The 16,057-nt window shown below is 43.0% G+C and overlaps 1 protein-coding gene across 1 annotated transcript in view; it reads right to left on the bottom strand.

The window, feature by feature from the left end:
• Positions 1–16,057, bottom strand: part of UGGT1 (UDP-glucose glycoprotein glucosyltransferase 1) — a 164,384-nt gene that overhangs the window by 67,574 nt on the left and 80,753 nt on the right. Inside the window, exons 13-18 of the mRNA XM_068233269.1 lie at positions 14,662–14,747; positions 14,092–14,227; positions 10,634–10,765; positions 8,287–8,451; positions 6,862–6,982; positions 4,372–4,470 (exon numbers count right to left, since the gene is read on the bottom strand). Of these exons, the coding sequence (XP_068089370.1) occupies positions 4,372–4,470; positions 6,862–6,982; positions 8,287–8,451; positions 10,634–10,765; positions 14,092–14,227; positions 14,662–14,747 (739 nt within the window). The remainder of the gene's footprint in view (positions 1–4,371; positions 4,471–6,861; positions 6,983–8,286; positions 8,452–10,633; positions 10,766–14,091; positions 14,228–14,661; positions 14,748–16,057) is intronic.

Raw genomic sequence — 16,057 nt, 5'->3', positions numbered from 1 at the left:
GAGCATAGGGCCTCATGATGTGGGTTGACAGCCCAAAAGCCTCATCACCCACAAACACGAAAGGGAAATCAGGTTCAGCTTCTCCTGGCAACGGTTTGGGGTCAGGCAAATCCAATCGCCCACTCTGCAGTAGTTTGCCAAATTTTGAATTGCTATACACACTAGAGTCATTACTACTTCCATAAGCCCCAATGTCCACATACAAAAATCTGTAATCGGCATCCACAATTGCTAGTAACACCAAAGAGAAAAATTTTTTGTAGTTATAGTACTTGCTACCACTACAAGGTGGGCACACAATACGGACGTGCTTCCCGTCTATTGCTCCGACACAGTGAGGAAATTTACATTTGTGTAAAAAACCATCTGCCACTTCCTCCCATCTTTTTTTGTCGGGGAAGACCATAAATTTTGGTTGAAGTTTTCTCCATAGTAACTTGCATGTAGAAAGAACTATGGTTTGAATGGTGCTCTTACCAAGACGGTACTCATAATGCAAGGAACTGTATGAATGCCCGGTAGCCAAATATCTATTAAAAAAGGGAAACCAAGAATGAATCTGTGCGTAATGGTAAAAGTATAAATTTCTTAAAATTTCAGCTATGTAAAACGTGTTGCCTGGGCCTAGTATGGTCTGGGCACGGTGCCTGGGCCTACTCAGGTCTGGCCAAGGTGCTGGGGTCTGGTCACGGATCATGGGCCTGCTCACGGTGCCTGGGCCTAGTCGGGCTGGGCATGGTGCCGAGGCCTACTCTGTGCCCGGGACTGGGCATGCTGCCCGGGACTAGGCACAGGGACTGGGCATGCTGCCGAGGCCTACTCTGTGCCCAGGACTAGGCACGGGTACTGGGCATAGTGCCCAGGCCTACTCTGTGCCTGGGACTGTGCATGATACCCGGGACTAGGCACTAGTGCCCATTCCCCGTGCCTAGTCCAGGGCAGCATGCACAGTCCCGGGCACAGAGTAGGCCTCGGCACCATCCTCAGTCCCTGTGCCTAGTCGTGGGCACAGAGTAGGCCTCGGCACCATCCGCAGTCCCTGTGCCTAGTCCCGGGCACAGAGTAGGCCTCTGAACCATCCTCAGTCCCTGTGCCTAGTCCCGGGCACAGAGTAGGCCTCTGCACCATCCTCAGTCCCTGTGCCTAGTCCCGGGCACAGAGTAGGCCTCTGCACCATCCTCAGTCCCTGTGCCTAGTCCCGGGCACAGAGTAGGCCTCTGCACCATCCTCAGTCCCTGTGCCTAGTCCCGGGCACAGAGTAGGCCTCGGCACCATCCTCAGTCCCTGTGCCTAGTGACGAAGCCTACTCTGTGCCCGGAACTGGGCATGATACCTGGGACTAGGCACAGGGACTGAGGATGGTACCGAGGCCTACTCTGGGACTGGGCATGACACCCGGGACTGGGCATGGTGCTGAGGCCTACTCTGTGCCCAGGACTGGGCGTAATGCTGAGGCCTACTCTGACCTGGGCATGGTGCCCGGACCTAGTCTGGTATGGGCATGGTGTGTGATGTTTTTGTGATTTTTTTTTTTTTTAAATGTTACCTTAGTGTTAACATCAGTCGCTCGCATGGTGGAATAGCTTGCCGGAATCTGGTATCTTCATGTTTCAAATCATCATGCAGTTCTTCAAGAAGATCATCAAAACTACAGGAAAAGAAACCAGCACTGAGGGCACGTTTCCACTATCGCGAATCCGCATGCGTCCAACGCATGCGGATTCGCACATATTCAAGTTGATGAGCCTGTTTCCACTGCAGCGTTGTTGAGGTACGTTTTTTTTCAGCGGTGAAAAAACGCACAAAAGCGCTGCAGAAATCGCCTGCGAGTGGAATGCATGCGAATCGCCGCTAATGTATTTAATAGGGAATTCACCTGCGGATTTGATATGCAAATTTTCATGCGGATTCCCATAGGTACTAATGGAAATTCACACCAGCAGTGACATGGTTAAATTCGCATATACCCGCACCTATGCGAATTCGCGGCAATAACCGCATGCAGAATCGCATCCGCATGCGATTTCATCAGCGGTGGAATCCAGGCGATAACGCACCGCAATAGTGGAAACGAGCCCTAGTAAAAACAAGGTACATATATGCTAATGGAAAGGTAATAAGTAATTGCATATATTAAATTTACCTTTGTATACACATCCTTGTATAGTTGAAAAATTTGTCAGGGTGAAGTCTGAGGTCGTCATAGAGAGTCCAAAATTGTCCTTTATCTTTCCGATCTTTCAAAATCGGATGAACCCAGTATCTTCTGGGTCTTCTCCTTCTTAGCAAGATGGCAACGATGATAACAATTGCTAAAGCAGCCATCGAATACATTTTTAAACAGCTTAAAAATAACAACACTCCTTTCTCTATCAAAACTCCTACACACCACAGAGAAAGGATATGACATCACAGGATATAATCAGTGTAAAAAAAAAAACAAAAAAATAAATCTTTATTAACATCTGATACATCTTGTTGCAAAAACGCAGCTACAGAAAAACGCATAGAAACGCGTACAAACGCATGGCTATGCGTTAAAAAAACGCACAGAAGCGCACAGAAACGCATTGAAAAACGCGCAGAAACGCATGCGTTTTTGACCATGCGTTTTCATGCGTTTTCCAGCGCATCTGATGTGAACGAGGCCTAACGCCTGGTACACACCATGCAAATTTCTGGCAGATAGACAGGTGGAATTTTGGGTCTGATTTGCGAACATTTTTCTGATCACTTCTATACAAAATCGATTGGAAATCAGATTGCACCTGTCGGAAATAATCGATTCAACCCTTCTATCTGACGGGAAATTGCATGGTTTGTACCAGGCATTACAGTAGAAATAATCTCGTGAGAAGTAGCCAGAAGCCAAAAAATGTCTGAGGAAACAACTAGGCTATACATTTCAAAGGAAAAATGATTTATTTAGTCTTGCAACTGATTGAAACAGATTTGACATCACACTAACATGGCACAAATTCCGTCTTACAAATTCAGCCCTTAAAGTGAAAAATAAAAATATGAGACTGCAGGAAACCTTTATTTACCATTAGTACTAAACATACATACAAGTCTCTTAAAGGGAGGGTTCAAGGAGAAATAGAAATACTAATCCACTTACCTGGGGCTTCCTCCAGCCCGTGGCAGGCAGGGCGTGCTCTCGACGCTGCTCCGGAGGCTCCCGGTCTTCTCCGGTGGCTCACCCGACCTGGCCAGGCCGGCTTCCAGGTCGGGCTCTTGTGCGCTCCAATGTGCGTCTCACGTGGTCGCGCTGACGTCATCGGACGCCCTCCAGGCTGTACTTCGCAGGCTCAGTAGTCAGCGATGATGTCACAGCGACCGCGTGAGACGCACGTTGGAGCGCAAGGAGAAGCCCGACCAGGAAGCCGGCCTGGTCAGGTCGCGTGAGCCACCGAAGACCGGGAGCCTCCGGAGCGGCTTCGAGGGCACGTCCTGCCTGCCATGGGCAGGAGGAAGCCCCTGGTAAGTCGATTAGCATTTCTATTTCTTTTTTAACCAACTGCGGTTCTTCCCTTTAAGTTTATTTTCTGTTCAGGTTTGTGTTAAAGTTAACCTATATCAAAAGGTGCTTAAAGAGACTCTAACAAAATTTTCAGCCTTATTTCTTCTATCCCATAAGTTCTTATACCTGTTCTAATGTGGTCTGTCCTATTGCAGCCTTTCCTAGTTGCACAGTGGCTGTATTATCTCTGTTATATAATCTAATCTTCTTTCCTTTGTCAGCTTTGTGGGCTCCGGCAGGAATGTGCTGCTCTGCTGTGATAGGTAGAAGTTATACACACCCTCTCCATGCCCCCTCCAGGCTCTGTATGAGTCACAGACTGAGCTTCTCTCAGCCTATCACATGCTGGTTAGCAGCCATGTTTTTTGTTTGTAAACACTGCCTAAAACTGTCAATTACAGGCCAGGATTGCAGCGGGGAGTGGCAGAAACAGCAAAGAGGGGCCCAGGAGAACATAATGAAAAGAAGTAGAGTACAGATTCTCTTTAATAAAAATGCATGTATAAATACAAATAGTGATAAAGATTTGTCTATTGTTTTCTCCTTTTTGTGGTCTGTACCCATTCTAGATTTGTAATCTCACGGGTAGGAAGTCTGTCCCCTGCATTTGTTATCCTATTATTATTGACTGTTGATTACCCTGCATCCAACTGTCAGTTTTGCAGCGCTGACTTGCAAATAACTAAAAATTAGTATTATGACAGGTTGCTGTTGGCAATAAGCACAAACAGTTCCCACACAAGAGGCTCAGGGTCTTGTTGCCCTCTCAAGAAGGGCTATACTATTGGCCCACAAATCTGTCACCAACAAGTCCCATGACTAAAAATGATGTCAGAATACATGCTTACCTTTCTTAGTGAGGTAGGTCATACTGTTGGCAACAGCAGCACTCTTATCTCTGGACTCCAGCACACTGAATCTAGCATAATCATCCACAAAGAAATTATCTGTGATGAACGAGACAAATAAAGGAGACAATTATTTAAGGATGGAACACCACTATCAGCTCAGTTGTGATGACCTGGCGCATGTATACTTTTTTTTCTTGTTATATCAAGTCAAAATTTCACAGAAATGTTTGCTGGTATTGCAAAGCGGTTTTAAACCAAGTTACTCCCAATCCGAGGTTTTACTGTATTGGCCATGAAAAGCAATCCTTGCATCTCTACAACAACTTTACACAAAACAAGGATAAAAATACATTACTTGTCTACAACCTGTACTATTAATATCATGCATTTATATATCACTGGCACAACACAAGGGATCCGCAGACAATAGTGAGGTAGATAAAAGACAATATTCTTTATTTGAAAAATTCCACAAAAAAGGAAAAATACATCCCGCAGGATCAACTGACACGTGTCGGGCCCATGATCCGCCCTTAGGGGCAGACAAGGAGGTAATAGTTTACATGGGTGGGCCAGACTGGTGAAAGAGGCGTGTTTGCGCTACCGCTCTGATAGTCTTGGAGACAAGGATAGCTGACCAATCCAAGCAGGCTTTGTATACAAGAACCAGCCAATCACTGTAAGGTACATTGCTTGCCGTGATTGGCTGGTTGTTGTATACTGGGTACCACATACAGTACAGCACCAGTATCTGTTTGTTACAGTATAGCACCGGTACACACAGTACAGTATACACATTTCTAAGAGTCAAGAGGGGTAGTCTCATAGGGCGAGTATATCCCAAAATGTATATTTTAACTGGAAAAGTTGAGGGCCGTCTTATACGCTGGAATATACAGTAAATGTGTTTTAATGGGAATAATAAAAACAAAATGGAAAAAAATCATTATGTTTCAGTTTTCGGTCATTATAGTTTTAAAATAATACATGCTACTGTAATTAATACCCACATAGCATTATGGGTAATTAACCCTGCCGCATGCCACCGCGGCAATTACAGCTCATTTGAATCACGTTACTGGTGATTACTCGTGAGAGCACCGCTGATGGGCGTGTAAGTATTGGCTCTTGTGAATGACGGCACTGTCTCACTGATGGCGGCAGTCATTCACGCAGGGACTCAGATCAATGAATGGGAATTGTGTTCCCATTCATTGATCTCCCGTCTAATGATCGGCAGCTATAACTAGCACTAGAGGGCAAACAGGAGTGCACGGCGGGAAGGGACACATCAGCTACGTCCCTGCAAGGAGAAGAGGGAATTAGCAGGGATGTAGTTACTCGTCCTGGAGGAGGGGAAGTGGTTAAGCCTTGAACACACAAGATGGTTCTTGACCTAGCCTGCTGGGGCCACCTCTGCTGAGAAAGTACTGTGAGTATAGTGGCCGCCGAACACTTTGAGGAGATGGTGAGCCTAAACTGATTGAGTGCATTGTTATCGCGCTGCTCTCCCCTTCCATAACAACAGAATGCATTCCTAGCCTGGAGACTAGCGACATGTCTGTAAAAACCGTCACCCTAGGGACATACGGTAATTTGAAGGTGTGCAAACAGTTTTAGACGATAAGGAAAAAAAGACAAGGGCCTTAATTCACTAAACTTATCTCCTGTCTTCAATTACTCTTCTAGAGTTGTTACCATGGTGATAAGGCATGTAGTATTCAGGAAACATTTTACCTCAGGCAAGCCTAAAGTTAACTCTTCTGTCTTTAAATTAACTCTCCAATCCTTAAAATAACTCCAGTGTTAAAGACAGGCTGTTAATTAGCTGCATGTGAAAATAACTACAGAGGAGGTAAATTAACTACAGAGGAGGTAAATTAACTACAGAGGAGGTAAATTAACTACAGAGGAGGTAAATTAACTACAGAGGAGGTAAATTAACTACAGAGGAGGTAAATTAACTATAAATTAACTACAGAGGAGGTAAATTAACTACAGAGGAGGTAAATTAACTACAGAGTAGGTGTAACTTAAGGAATAAAGAGGTAAGATAACTCTCTCACGTGTGGAGGTAAGTTTTCTCTTGCCTTATTATCTCTAGCATGATCTTAGTGAATTGAGGTCAAGGTCTGATGCGGATTTATGCAATTAGGTTGAACTATTAAAAAAATGTTCTAGTGCCATTGTCTATAATCATATAGGAAGGTATAAATAAAAAAAATAACCTCAAAAAGGAATTTCTACAGTTGCACAGCTATGTGAATGTGAAAAAAGAGTCAACAGAAATAACACAACTTAAAGAGCACTTGGGTAAATGAAAACAGTTGCTTGGATCCAAAAATCATTTGTACTAACAGAACATACACAACAGGACATTTTCTTCTATACTGTAGTCCCAACAAGTACGTTAGGTGAATACTATAACCCTGGCTTTTTACAAAGGTTTATTACATAAAACCGGCAAAGGTAAGTAAAGCGATTTACTTATAGCGGTCAGGTCCAGGTGCTGACGCTCCCCCTCCAGGATTCTCAAGTTAATCCGAGGAACGACGTTAGGCTGAGTCATGAGATGATCCACCACATCATGGTCGTTTGTCAGCTCTCCCTATTAACATTAAAAATTAGGTTTCAAAAGATGATTATGTCCTAATCCACAGAAGGCACAACTTCCATGAAGCCATATGCAGGCTGAGGTAAGCTGGTCTACACAAATAGGCAACATCTAATATAAAAAAAGCCATGTAGGGCTACGTTTCCACTAGAAGCATGTGAACCGCATGTGAAATCGCATAAATATATATGCGATTCTTACAGTATCAGGCAAATTAGGGACATGTGTTTTCCGGGAAAAAAAAAAAAATTCAGGCACCGCCGTACACTTTAATTGAAAATATCGTCAAGCTGGCACCAAAAGGTAAAGTCGGACACCCAATTATTGTCGTTTGTGCTGGGTTTGTTTCTCAGTTTTTAAGCTGGCAAAGCTGGTGACAAAGGGGAAATTTGGATGCCAGTCGGCACACAGTAATTATCTTTTTTTGTGGTTTTCTGATTTGTTTATTGCACCACCATGGGGGGGGGGGTGTCTTATGCTAGGTACACACTATCAGATTTTCTAGCAGATTTACTGTCAGATTGATTATTTCCAACATGTCTGATCTGATTTACGATCGATTTCTAAACATTTTCCGACCAGTTCCCATTCACTTCAATAGGAAATCGATCTGGAAATGCTCAAAAATCGATCGGAAATCAAATCGGACATGTTTGAAATAATCGATCTGACAGTAAATCTGCCAGAAAATCTCTTAGTGTGTACCTAGCATTAGGGTTAGGCACCACAAGGTGGTCTTAGGGTTAGGCACCTTTGGGGGGGGGGGGTTAGGCATCGGTAGTGGAGGGTTCAGTGTGAGAGTAGGGTTAGGTTTAGTTATAGTAATATATCGGTAACAATTATCAGTATTTTACTAACAAAATTTAAATACTACTACTACTACTACTACTACTACTACTACTACTACTACTACTACTACTACTACTACCACCGTCACAGTTCCTGTGCAAGATTTTCCACACCGTCTGAAATTCACATGCGCGATTCTTACATGCAAATTCACAAAACAATTTTGGGTGTGTTTTTTTACAAAGAAGGAAGTCCCGATTTTTAGGCATACAAAAACAAAGCAAGAAAACATGAAAATTGCATTGTTATTGGCCTAATTGCGACGTCCAAAAAAATAACTTTTTTAATGCAACTTTTGCATCTAATGGAAACAGGCCCATAGCTGTGCGAATTTGTGTGCTGAAAAAAAAAAACGCACAAATTCGCTCCTAGTGGAAGCAGGCTCTAATGACAGAATGATAGGGACATCTTTGAGTCTTATCACTGATTTGCTGGTAATACGAGCTCACCAGATACACAGCTTTCTGGAAGGTGGTGGTTGACTCGAGGATTTTGTGCATGGTTGAAGTCTCCAGTTCATCAGGGTCCAGCTGGTCTCTTGGAAATGGCACTCCATTGAAAAGAACCACAGGGAGTGGAGACAAACCTGTCTGCAAAAAGTATTCTTTCCCTTCCTGAAATAAAACAGCACAATACCAGTGAAAGCAGAAAAGTGAGAATTAATAGTAATGCCTTTTAGCAGCTACTACAACAGCCTTTCTCAACCTTTTTACCCTGGAGGAACCCTGCAAATAACTTTTGGATCTCGAGGAGCCCCTGCATTTATTTTTCCAGAGCCATGGTCTTTAAAAGTAGGTGAGGCTGTTCATTTCACTACCTCCTATTACACTGCCACTCATTATACTGTGCTCATTTTTATTCTGATCCCCAATTTAGAGATTCTTTTTACAATCCCCCCTATTATAATGTGCTCTATTATACTTCCCCCGCGATGGATAAAATGCCAAGGAAGCCCTGCAGAGTCCTCAAGGAACCCTGGTTGAGAAAGCCTGCACTACAACAAAGGAACAACGTGAGCTACCTGAGTAAGTTGCATTTCTGAAAGTGCGTACACACATGCGACTATAGTCGTTTGAAACGATCGTTCCCCGATCATTTCAAACGACGATCGTTTAAAAAAAACAGCCAACGATCATTAAGTCAAACGATGGATGAGCTAGATCGTTAAAAACTAAGGATCTGTCCTGGCGGATTTTTTTAAACGACGATCGTTAGCAAAAGTAGTACATCGTTAAGAAACGGTCTTTCGTAGTAGGCAAGACATGCGCACTTCGTTTTATCGTCACAGCACATTAAATTTTCCCCTTGCGATGTAACGTTCGTTCTATGATTGTGCCCAGTGACGAGTTGTATACTACATGATTATACCATAATTTTGATTTTAACAGGACAAAGTGTATTTCTGTATGTTTTGTGAACACTATATTATCTAGATGCTCTACTACATCCCGACAGTATGAAATAGAAATTGAGTTATGTCATATGCGCAACGTTAGCTTTACAGCGTAGCGTACGTTTTGAACCGTTCGTTACGTGCGGGCGGAACTTGCTATGATGTAACTTCCAGGAACAGTATGTAATGTTGTTCCGGATCATTCGTTAACAAACGATCAGATCGTTACACAGCTTTAAAAGCTAGGTCGTTCTTTCCTCAATTAAAAGATCGTTCGTCGTTCACAACGAACGATTGTTGTCGTATGTGTGTACATTTTAGAGAACTAGAAATTATGCATGGACAGACAAGAAAGCATTATGCTGGCTATACACTATAAAATGTGTGGTAAATTAGGAAAACAACTGTCTTCCTGACATCGATCATTTACCCGGCAACTACCACCCTGCACCATTACATATTAGACAAGATTTCAGCAGAAAACGCTGAGGCAATCAAAAAGAGAAAGGGTGCACAAGTCCACAAGACCGCCTACTACTGTGCTGCTCCCAATATAGCTAATATCAATATACTGTCAACAACAGAGAGTGGCAGCGCACATCCCAGTAAAAACAGCTTTTAATCCGTACAGGGTAGGCAGCCATTTTGCTCCTAATCAACCCTGTACAAACTTGAAATACTCTCCTGCGTTATGTATAGTATTCCATTACTACTGTTTGCTACATTGAAGATGTCATATGACTTTTAAATTTAACTATTAAACACTTCAGCCTATATAAATAACTATAGTAGTCCAGATAGGCACCATTTAAGTCTAATTGGATGCGTACACGCGTCCAGTGTTTAATTAGCGGGTGTGCGCCACAACCCCCCCTCCCAAGTAAACGTAAAAAAAAAAATTAAAAAAATCCATAAATAGTTGCTTTTTTATATGTATCTTTTGAGGGTATATTACTGTTATTCTAGAATATATGGGCTTGAAGTTTGTGTCCCGGATACATGAAGGACTTGCTAAAGCTGCACCACACCTCTCACAACCTCAGATCAGCAGGTTCCATTAACTTAGTCACTCCCAGAGTGCACCTTAAAACCTTTGCAGACAGAGCTTTCTGTCATGCTACCCTTACTCTTTGGAACTCCCTACCATACCCAGTAAAGACAGCCCCTTCCCTGAAGTTATTCAAATCCAGACTGACAAGCCACCTGTTTAGCCTGAGATTTCAGGACTTATAGAATTCTCCCTCTGTACCACGATTTACCAATCAACCAATTATTGGCTCAAGCCATGCTTATGTACTTTGAGTCCTACGGGAGAAAATCGCTTTAAAAATGTTATTTGTTGTTATTGTCACTTTTTCACCCTTGCTGAATAAATGCGGAAACATTCTAAGGGGTACTCATACCTTTCTATACTGGTCATAAGCGGAGTCATGACCCAAGATGCTGCTCAGCTCCACATAGCGGTATGTCTGTTCCAGAACACTGGTGACATGCTTCACAGTCAGCTTTTCACCGGACCGGACCTTGTTGTATATCTGCAGGGAAAGAGGACAAACCGGAATGGCTCACGGCACTTCCTCACATTTTATTGGCTCACAAGTGACATTTAGTGAGATTATCTGCAATTGATATCACAAGTTAAATGAATGAGTAAATCTATCAAATAAATTGTTCAATCTCTACATAAAGTGTATTGGAATCGGAGAAGAGGTAAGCCTCTGAATCCTCCAGAGGCATCCTACATCATCCTGGCCTCCACCATTGCCACTCGCATATCCCTGAAGGAAATCAAACAAGAGCTGGTCGGATTTCCGATCGGGGCCGCCTCCTCCTCATGCACGACTGTCCTGGGCATGCACACGTATGGCTGCACCTGCGCAGAAAGCCCAAGCCTCTCGTCCATGGGCAGCACCTTGCTATTGCATAGGTGCGGGAGCAGTATGCATGGCCGCGGCCGTGCATGAAGAAGGGAACAGCTTCCATCTTCAGAAGTGTTCTGAGCAGGGGCGGTAGGGCGAGGATCCAGAGGCTTCCCTTCAACCTAGGCAAGTCGCTCACTTTTGTGTTCCAGGCCACCTCAAGCTCTCACTTAACAGGGATGTGTAGCATTTTTTAAATTTGTTTGACTAGTTTTAGTACTAAATGCATTGTCTAGTATCCTATTGTCCAAGGAGATACTGAATTTTCTAACCTTACCAATAAACACCTTCAAAGATCCCACCAAGCAAGAAATTGCTTAAAATAAGTTTGATGTTACTTTTTACCTATTTATTTAGCACTTTTTCCAACTGCTAAATGCTGAAAGTTATTTTTTTTTTAGATAAGGTGAAAAATGATCTTCCGGGAGAAAACCTAATAGGCTATGAATCCTTTTTTTATTATTATTATTTAGAAAAACATTAACTACCACAAAATGTGATCTTTGTTTAGAGTTCCACTGGCTTGACTGGCACATCTATAAGTCAAAAGAAAGACCTCATTTTGCTGTAGGTGTTTACAATATTTAGAAGCGAGTCACCTGCGCAGTAGAGCGGACCCAATCAGGCCTGGCTATTTCTGCCTGAGCCTGGTCAAAGCCACTATTTTGCCTATGCAGCTACCGTATATACTCGCATACAAGCCGAGTTTTTGACCCCCCAAAAGTGGGTAAAAAGTTGGGGGGTCGGCTTGTATGCGAGCCATGTGGTCCGCTATTACCTTAGCCGGCGCCGCTTATTCTATTCCCCTCTCTTGCTCGCTCCATAATTCACAGCAGCGCTCTTCACGGCTGCTGTTTGTGATGAGGCAGAGAGCGGTTCCCATAGCAACGGCGCTACAGGAAGCCGCGCTCTCTGCTTCCTGCCTCATCACAGACAGCAGCCATGAAGAGCGCTGCTGTGAATTATGAAGCAAGCAGGAGAGGGGAATAGAAGAAGCGGCGGCCGGGGGGGGGGGGGGGGGGATTGGGCACTATACTGGGCACTACCTACCTATACTGGGCACTTTACTAGCTATACTAGGGCACTTTACTAGCTATACTGGACACTATACTAGCTATACTGGGCACTATACTAGCTATACTGGGCACTATACTAGCTATACTGGGCACTATACTAGCTATACTGGGCACTATACTAGCTATACTGGGGCACTTTACTAGCTATACTGGGGCACTATACTAGCTATACTGGGCACTATACTAGCTATACTGGGGCATTACCTACCTATACTGAGGCACTATACTAGCTTATCTGGGCACTATACTAGCTATACTGGGCACTATACTAGCTATACTGGAGCACTACCTACCCATACTGGGCACTATACTAGCTATACTGGGCACTATACTAGCTATATTGGGGCACTACCTACCTATACTGGGCACTATACTAGCTATACTGGGCACTATACTAGCTATACTGGGGCACTTTACTAGCTATACTGGGGCACTACCTTCCCATACTGGGCACTATACTAGCTATACTGGGCACTATACTAGCTATACTGGAGCACTACCTACCCATACTGGGCACTATACTAGCTATACTGGGCACTATACTAGCTATACTGGGACACACTAGGGGAATAAGGCGGCCAGCATTTCCTACCCCCGGCTTATATGGGGGTCAATCATTTTTCTCAGTTTTTTTAGGTAAATAGGCTTTACCTAAGGCTTTAGGCTTATATGCGAGTATATACGGTAGGTATTTACCTCGATGGTGTTCAGGGGCTGCCAGCGCTGGATCCCAAGGGTGAGGAGGACAGGGGAAGCCTCATTAGGATCTAGAGGCTTCCCCCTCCCGAGATAAGTATCCCCCGGGGAGGGAGAGTGGTTACAGGTTTTCTGTAAATGACCAATTTTAGCTATTTCAGTAGCATGATACCAACTCCTCCTAAAGATCACCAACATTGCCAAGGTGACTTTCCCTGACCAGTCCCTCCAACAACCTTGTACCATACACAGCATAAGAGTAGGTTAAGAGTAGGAAGGGTGCACCCTATAAAGTCATGATGCCTAATACATCTTCTTGCAGTGCTAAGCATGGTACAGGTTAGTGCAGGTACACCTTGGCGAGACTGATAAGTTAAGCAAACTGCTAAATTCGAACTTCCTATTTAAACAAACCGTAGCAGCATTTTATTGCAGTATTGGGCAGCATGGTGGCGTAGTGGTTAGCTCTCTTGCCTTGCAGCGCTGGGTCCCTGGTTCGAATCCCAGCCAGGGCACTATCTGCAAGGAGTTTGTATGTTCTCTCCGTGTCTGCGTGGGTTTCCTCCGGGCACTCCGGTTTCCTCCCACATTCCAAAAACATACGGATAAGTTAATTGGCTCCCCCTAAAAAATTGGCCCTAGACTACAGTACTTACACTACATAATATAGACATATGGCAATGGTAGGGATTAGATTGTGAGCTCCTTTGAGGGACAGTTAGTGACAAGATATATATATATACATTGTACAGCGCTGCGTAATATGTCGGCGCTATATTAATACTAAATAATAATAATAATAAATATACAAAAAGAGAATGAAAAAAAAAAGGATACGGGTTTCAGTGTGTGAAGGGTTAATATGAATATGTAGTCTTTATACAGGTTAGGACATGAATTATAAGGAGAGACTTTGCCATCTATTTCATTTTTATGATGCTCTTATAAAAGCCTTGACAGCACATGAGGGTAACCAGAGTGTCTTTACAGTTGGCAGAAACCAATAAATACAAAGAAATATGTTCACAGCTCTCCCCTCTCTAAAGTGCATTAGCTACTGTACAGCAATAAAGCTGCTGTGTTAGTGATCGTGTGACATTAATGCCACTAGATTTCTGCTCATGAAAGGGGATTCTGATTGATAGTTCCCTTATGCCTCTAGCAACCTACCGATATAACCATCTGGAAAGCATGGTAATTATCCTCCTCATCAGCCACGTAGTTAAAAGTCCTTAGCAGAGCAACACCTGCGTCCTCAAAGCCGTCAACCTCATCAGCATCGTTTATAACGAACACCAGACCAATCCTGAAAGACAATGCCCCCCAGTGTTCAAAAGGTGAACTGCACTACTAGAAAACTCAAATTACAAACCAAAAAAAGCCAGTGCTTACCCGGAATACACAATATAAAGAGGATCTGTATACAAAACCAGAGATGGGAGATATATATATATATACATACATACATACATACATATATATATATATATATATATATATATATATATACGTCCAGAGAGGGGAATCCATATATATGCCCAAGGGTGGAGATTTGTATTTGTGTCCAGAAAGGAGAGATCTGGACTTAGGCCAAATAAGACTAGATCTCTGAAAACTTGCAGCATTACAGACTTTTTTTCATGTGGTAAGTCAACAAATTAAAGTATTACGTTTACATGTTTTGACTAACAAAGTACAAAGCAATGTCCTGTGTTTGGCAGTAAGTGGGCACGTAGTTACCTGACAGGCATGTGGTTACTGAGGAACATCTCTGCTAAGTTGATCAGCTCAGAAGTAGATTCCTGGGTTGGGTCAATGAAAAGAACCTGAATGGAAAGAGCAGAAACAAGTGATGTTATATCAGGCAGTATCTAGTACAGCAGAAATGTTTGAATGACAGTAGTCATTTTTATCCCATAGAGGGGTGTAATACGTAACATATAACACTGGGTAATCACCACCAGTGTATGAAGGTGAGTTATTAGACCTGCTCACTACTAAATATGAGGCTTCCGGGCTGGACTGTGAATGTACCAAGATGTGGTCAATTTGTAAAGCTACGTACAAATGTATTATCTCTGTCACCTGTCAGGATTGAGTTCAATCATTCAGGTGGAACTGCACGGAAGGAGCGCTTTCTAGACACGTCGCACTGCAAAGGAAGGAGGGACAAAGGTATGGCACAGGACAGAGTGGCTTCCGGCATGCGGGGTAATGAGTGGGAAAATGTACTCAGGTCACTGTCATTTAAAGATTTGATTTGGCATGCTGGATCTTTAAACAAGCTCAGGGGACACCTGTAGGTGCAACTCTTAGGCCTTGTTCACATTAAAGCGGAATATAACCCTGCATTTCAACTTTGCTCTAAAACATTATTTACAGTATATTATATGCAACCAGCATTTTTTTTTTTATTAGACCAGCATTGGAAGGGTTACACACAGCTTTAAAGTTCCTGAAGATTTCTGCAGACGCATCCGAAGCTGACAGATACATTTTGTTTACATAAATGTATCTAAGTGTTGAATGTGACTCACTCTCTCAGGAGCTGGAGGACAGCCAAAGAGTGTGTAACATTTCTCAATAGATACATATAACTAAATAGAATGTAACAATCTGAACTTCTGCATATCTCTCCACAGAACTTTAAACCTCTGTGTTTAACCCTTCCAATGCTGGTCTAGTAAAAAAAAAAATGCTTTTTGCATATAATATGCTGTAAATAATGTTTTAGAGCAAAGTTGAAATGCAGGGTTATATTCCGCTTTAAGGGTGTTTGCGGGTGTTTTTTGTGCGCAGGTGATTTCAGAAATTGCCCTAAAAGCGCTTGTGCAATGATTCCCTATGAGAGAGTTCACATCTGAGCGGTTTGATTCCAATTCGCTCACCTAAGCACTGCCTGTACCATTTTTAGTCCGACTTGCCTGTAAAGGAATGTATAGGTAAATCACAAAGCACTTGAAAAAAAAAAAACCGCCCTCTATAGTGATTTCCCAAGCGCTTTGATGAATAAATACATTGCATTTATTTATTACCGGGTACAAGAGTTCACTTCCTGACATCAGGTAGTAAAAAAAAACCAAAAAAAAAAAAAACCTGCTTTCTAAGCACTTAGAAAACGTAGGGAAAAAATTGC

Source organism: Hyperolius riggenbachi, chromosome 4 (assembly GCF_040937935.1).
Source record: "Hyperolius riggenbachi isolate aHypRig1 chromosome 4, aHypRig1.pri, whole genome shotgun sequence".
NCBI lineage: Eukaryota > Metazoa > Chordata > Amphibia > Anura > Hyperoliidae > Hyperolius > Hyperolius riggenbachi.
The sequence above is the reverse complement of the archived record's forward strand: the minus strand, read 5'-3'. Positions and strand labels throughout refer to the sequence as shown.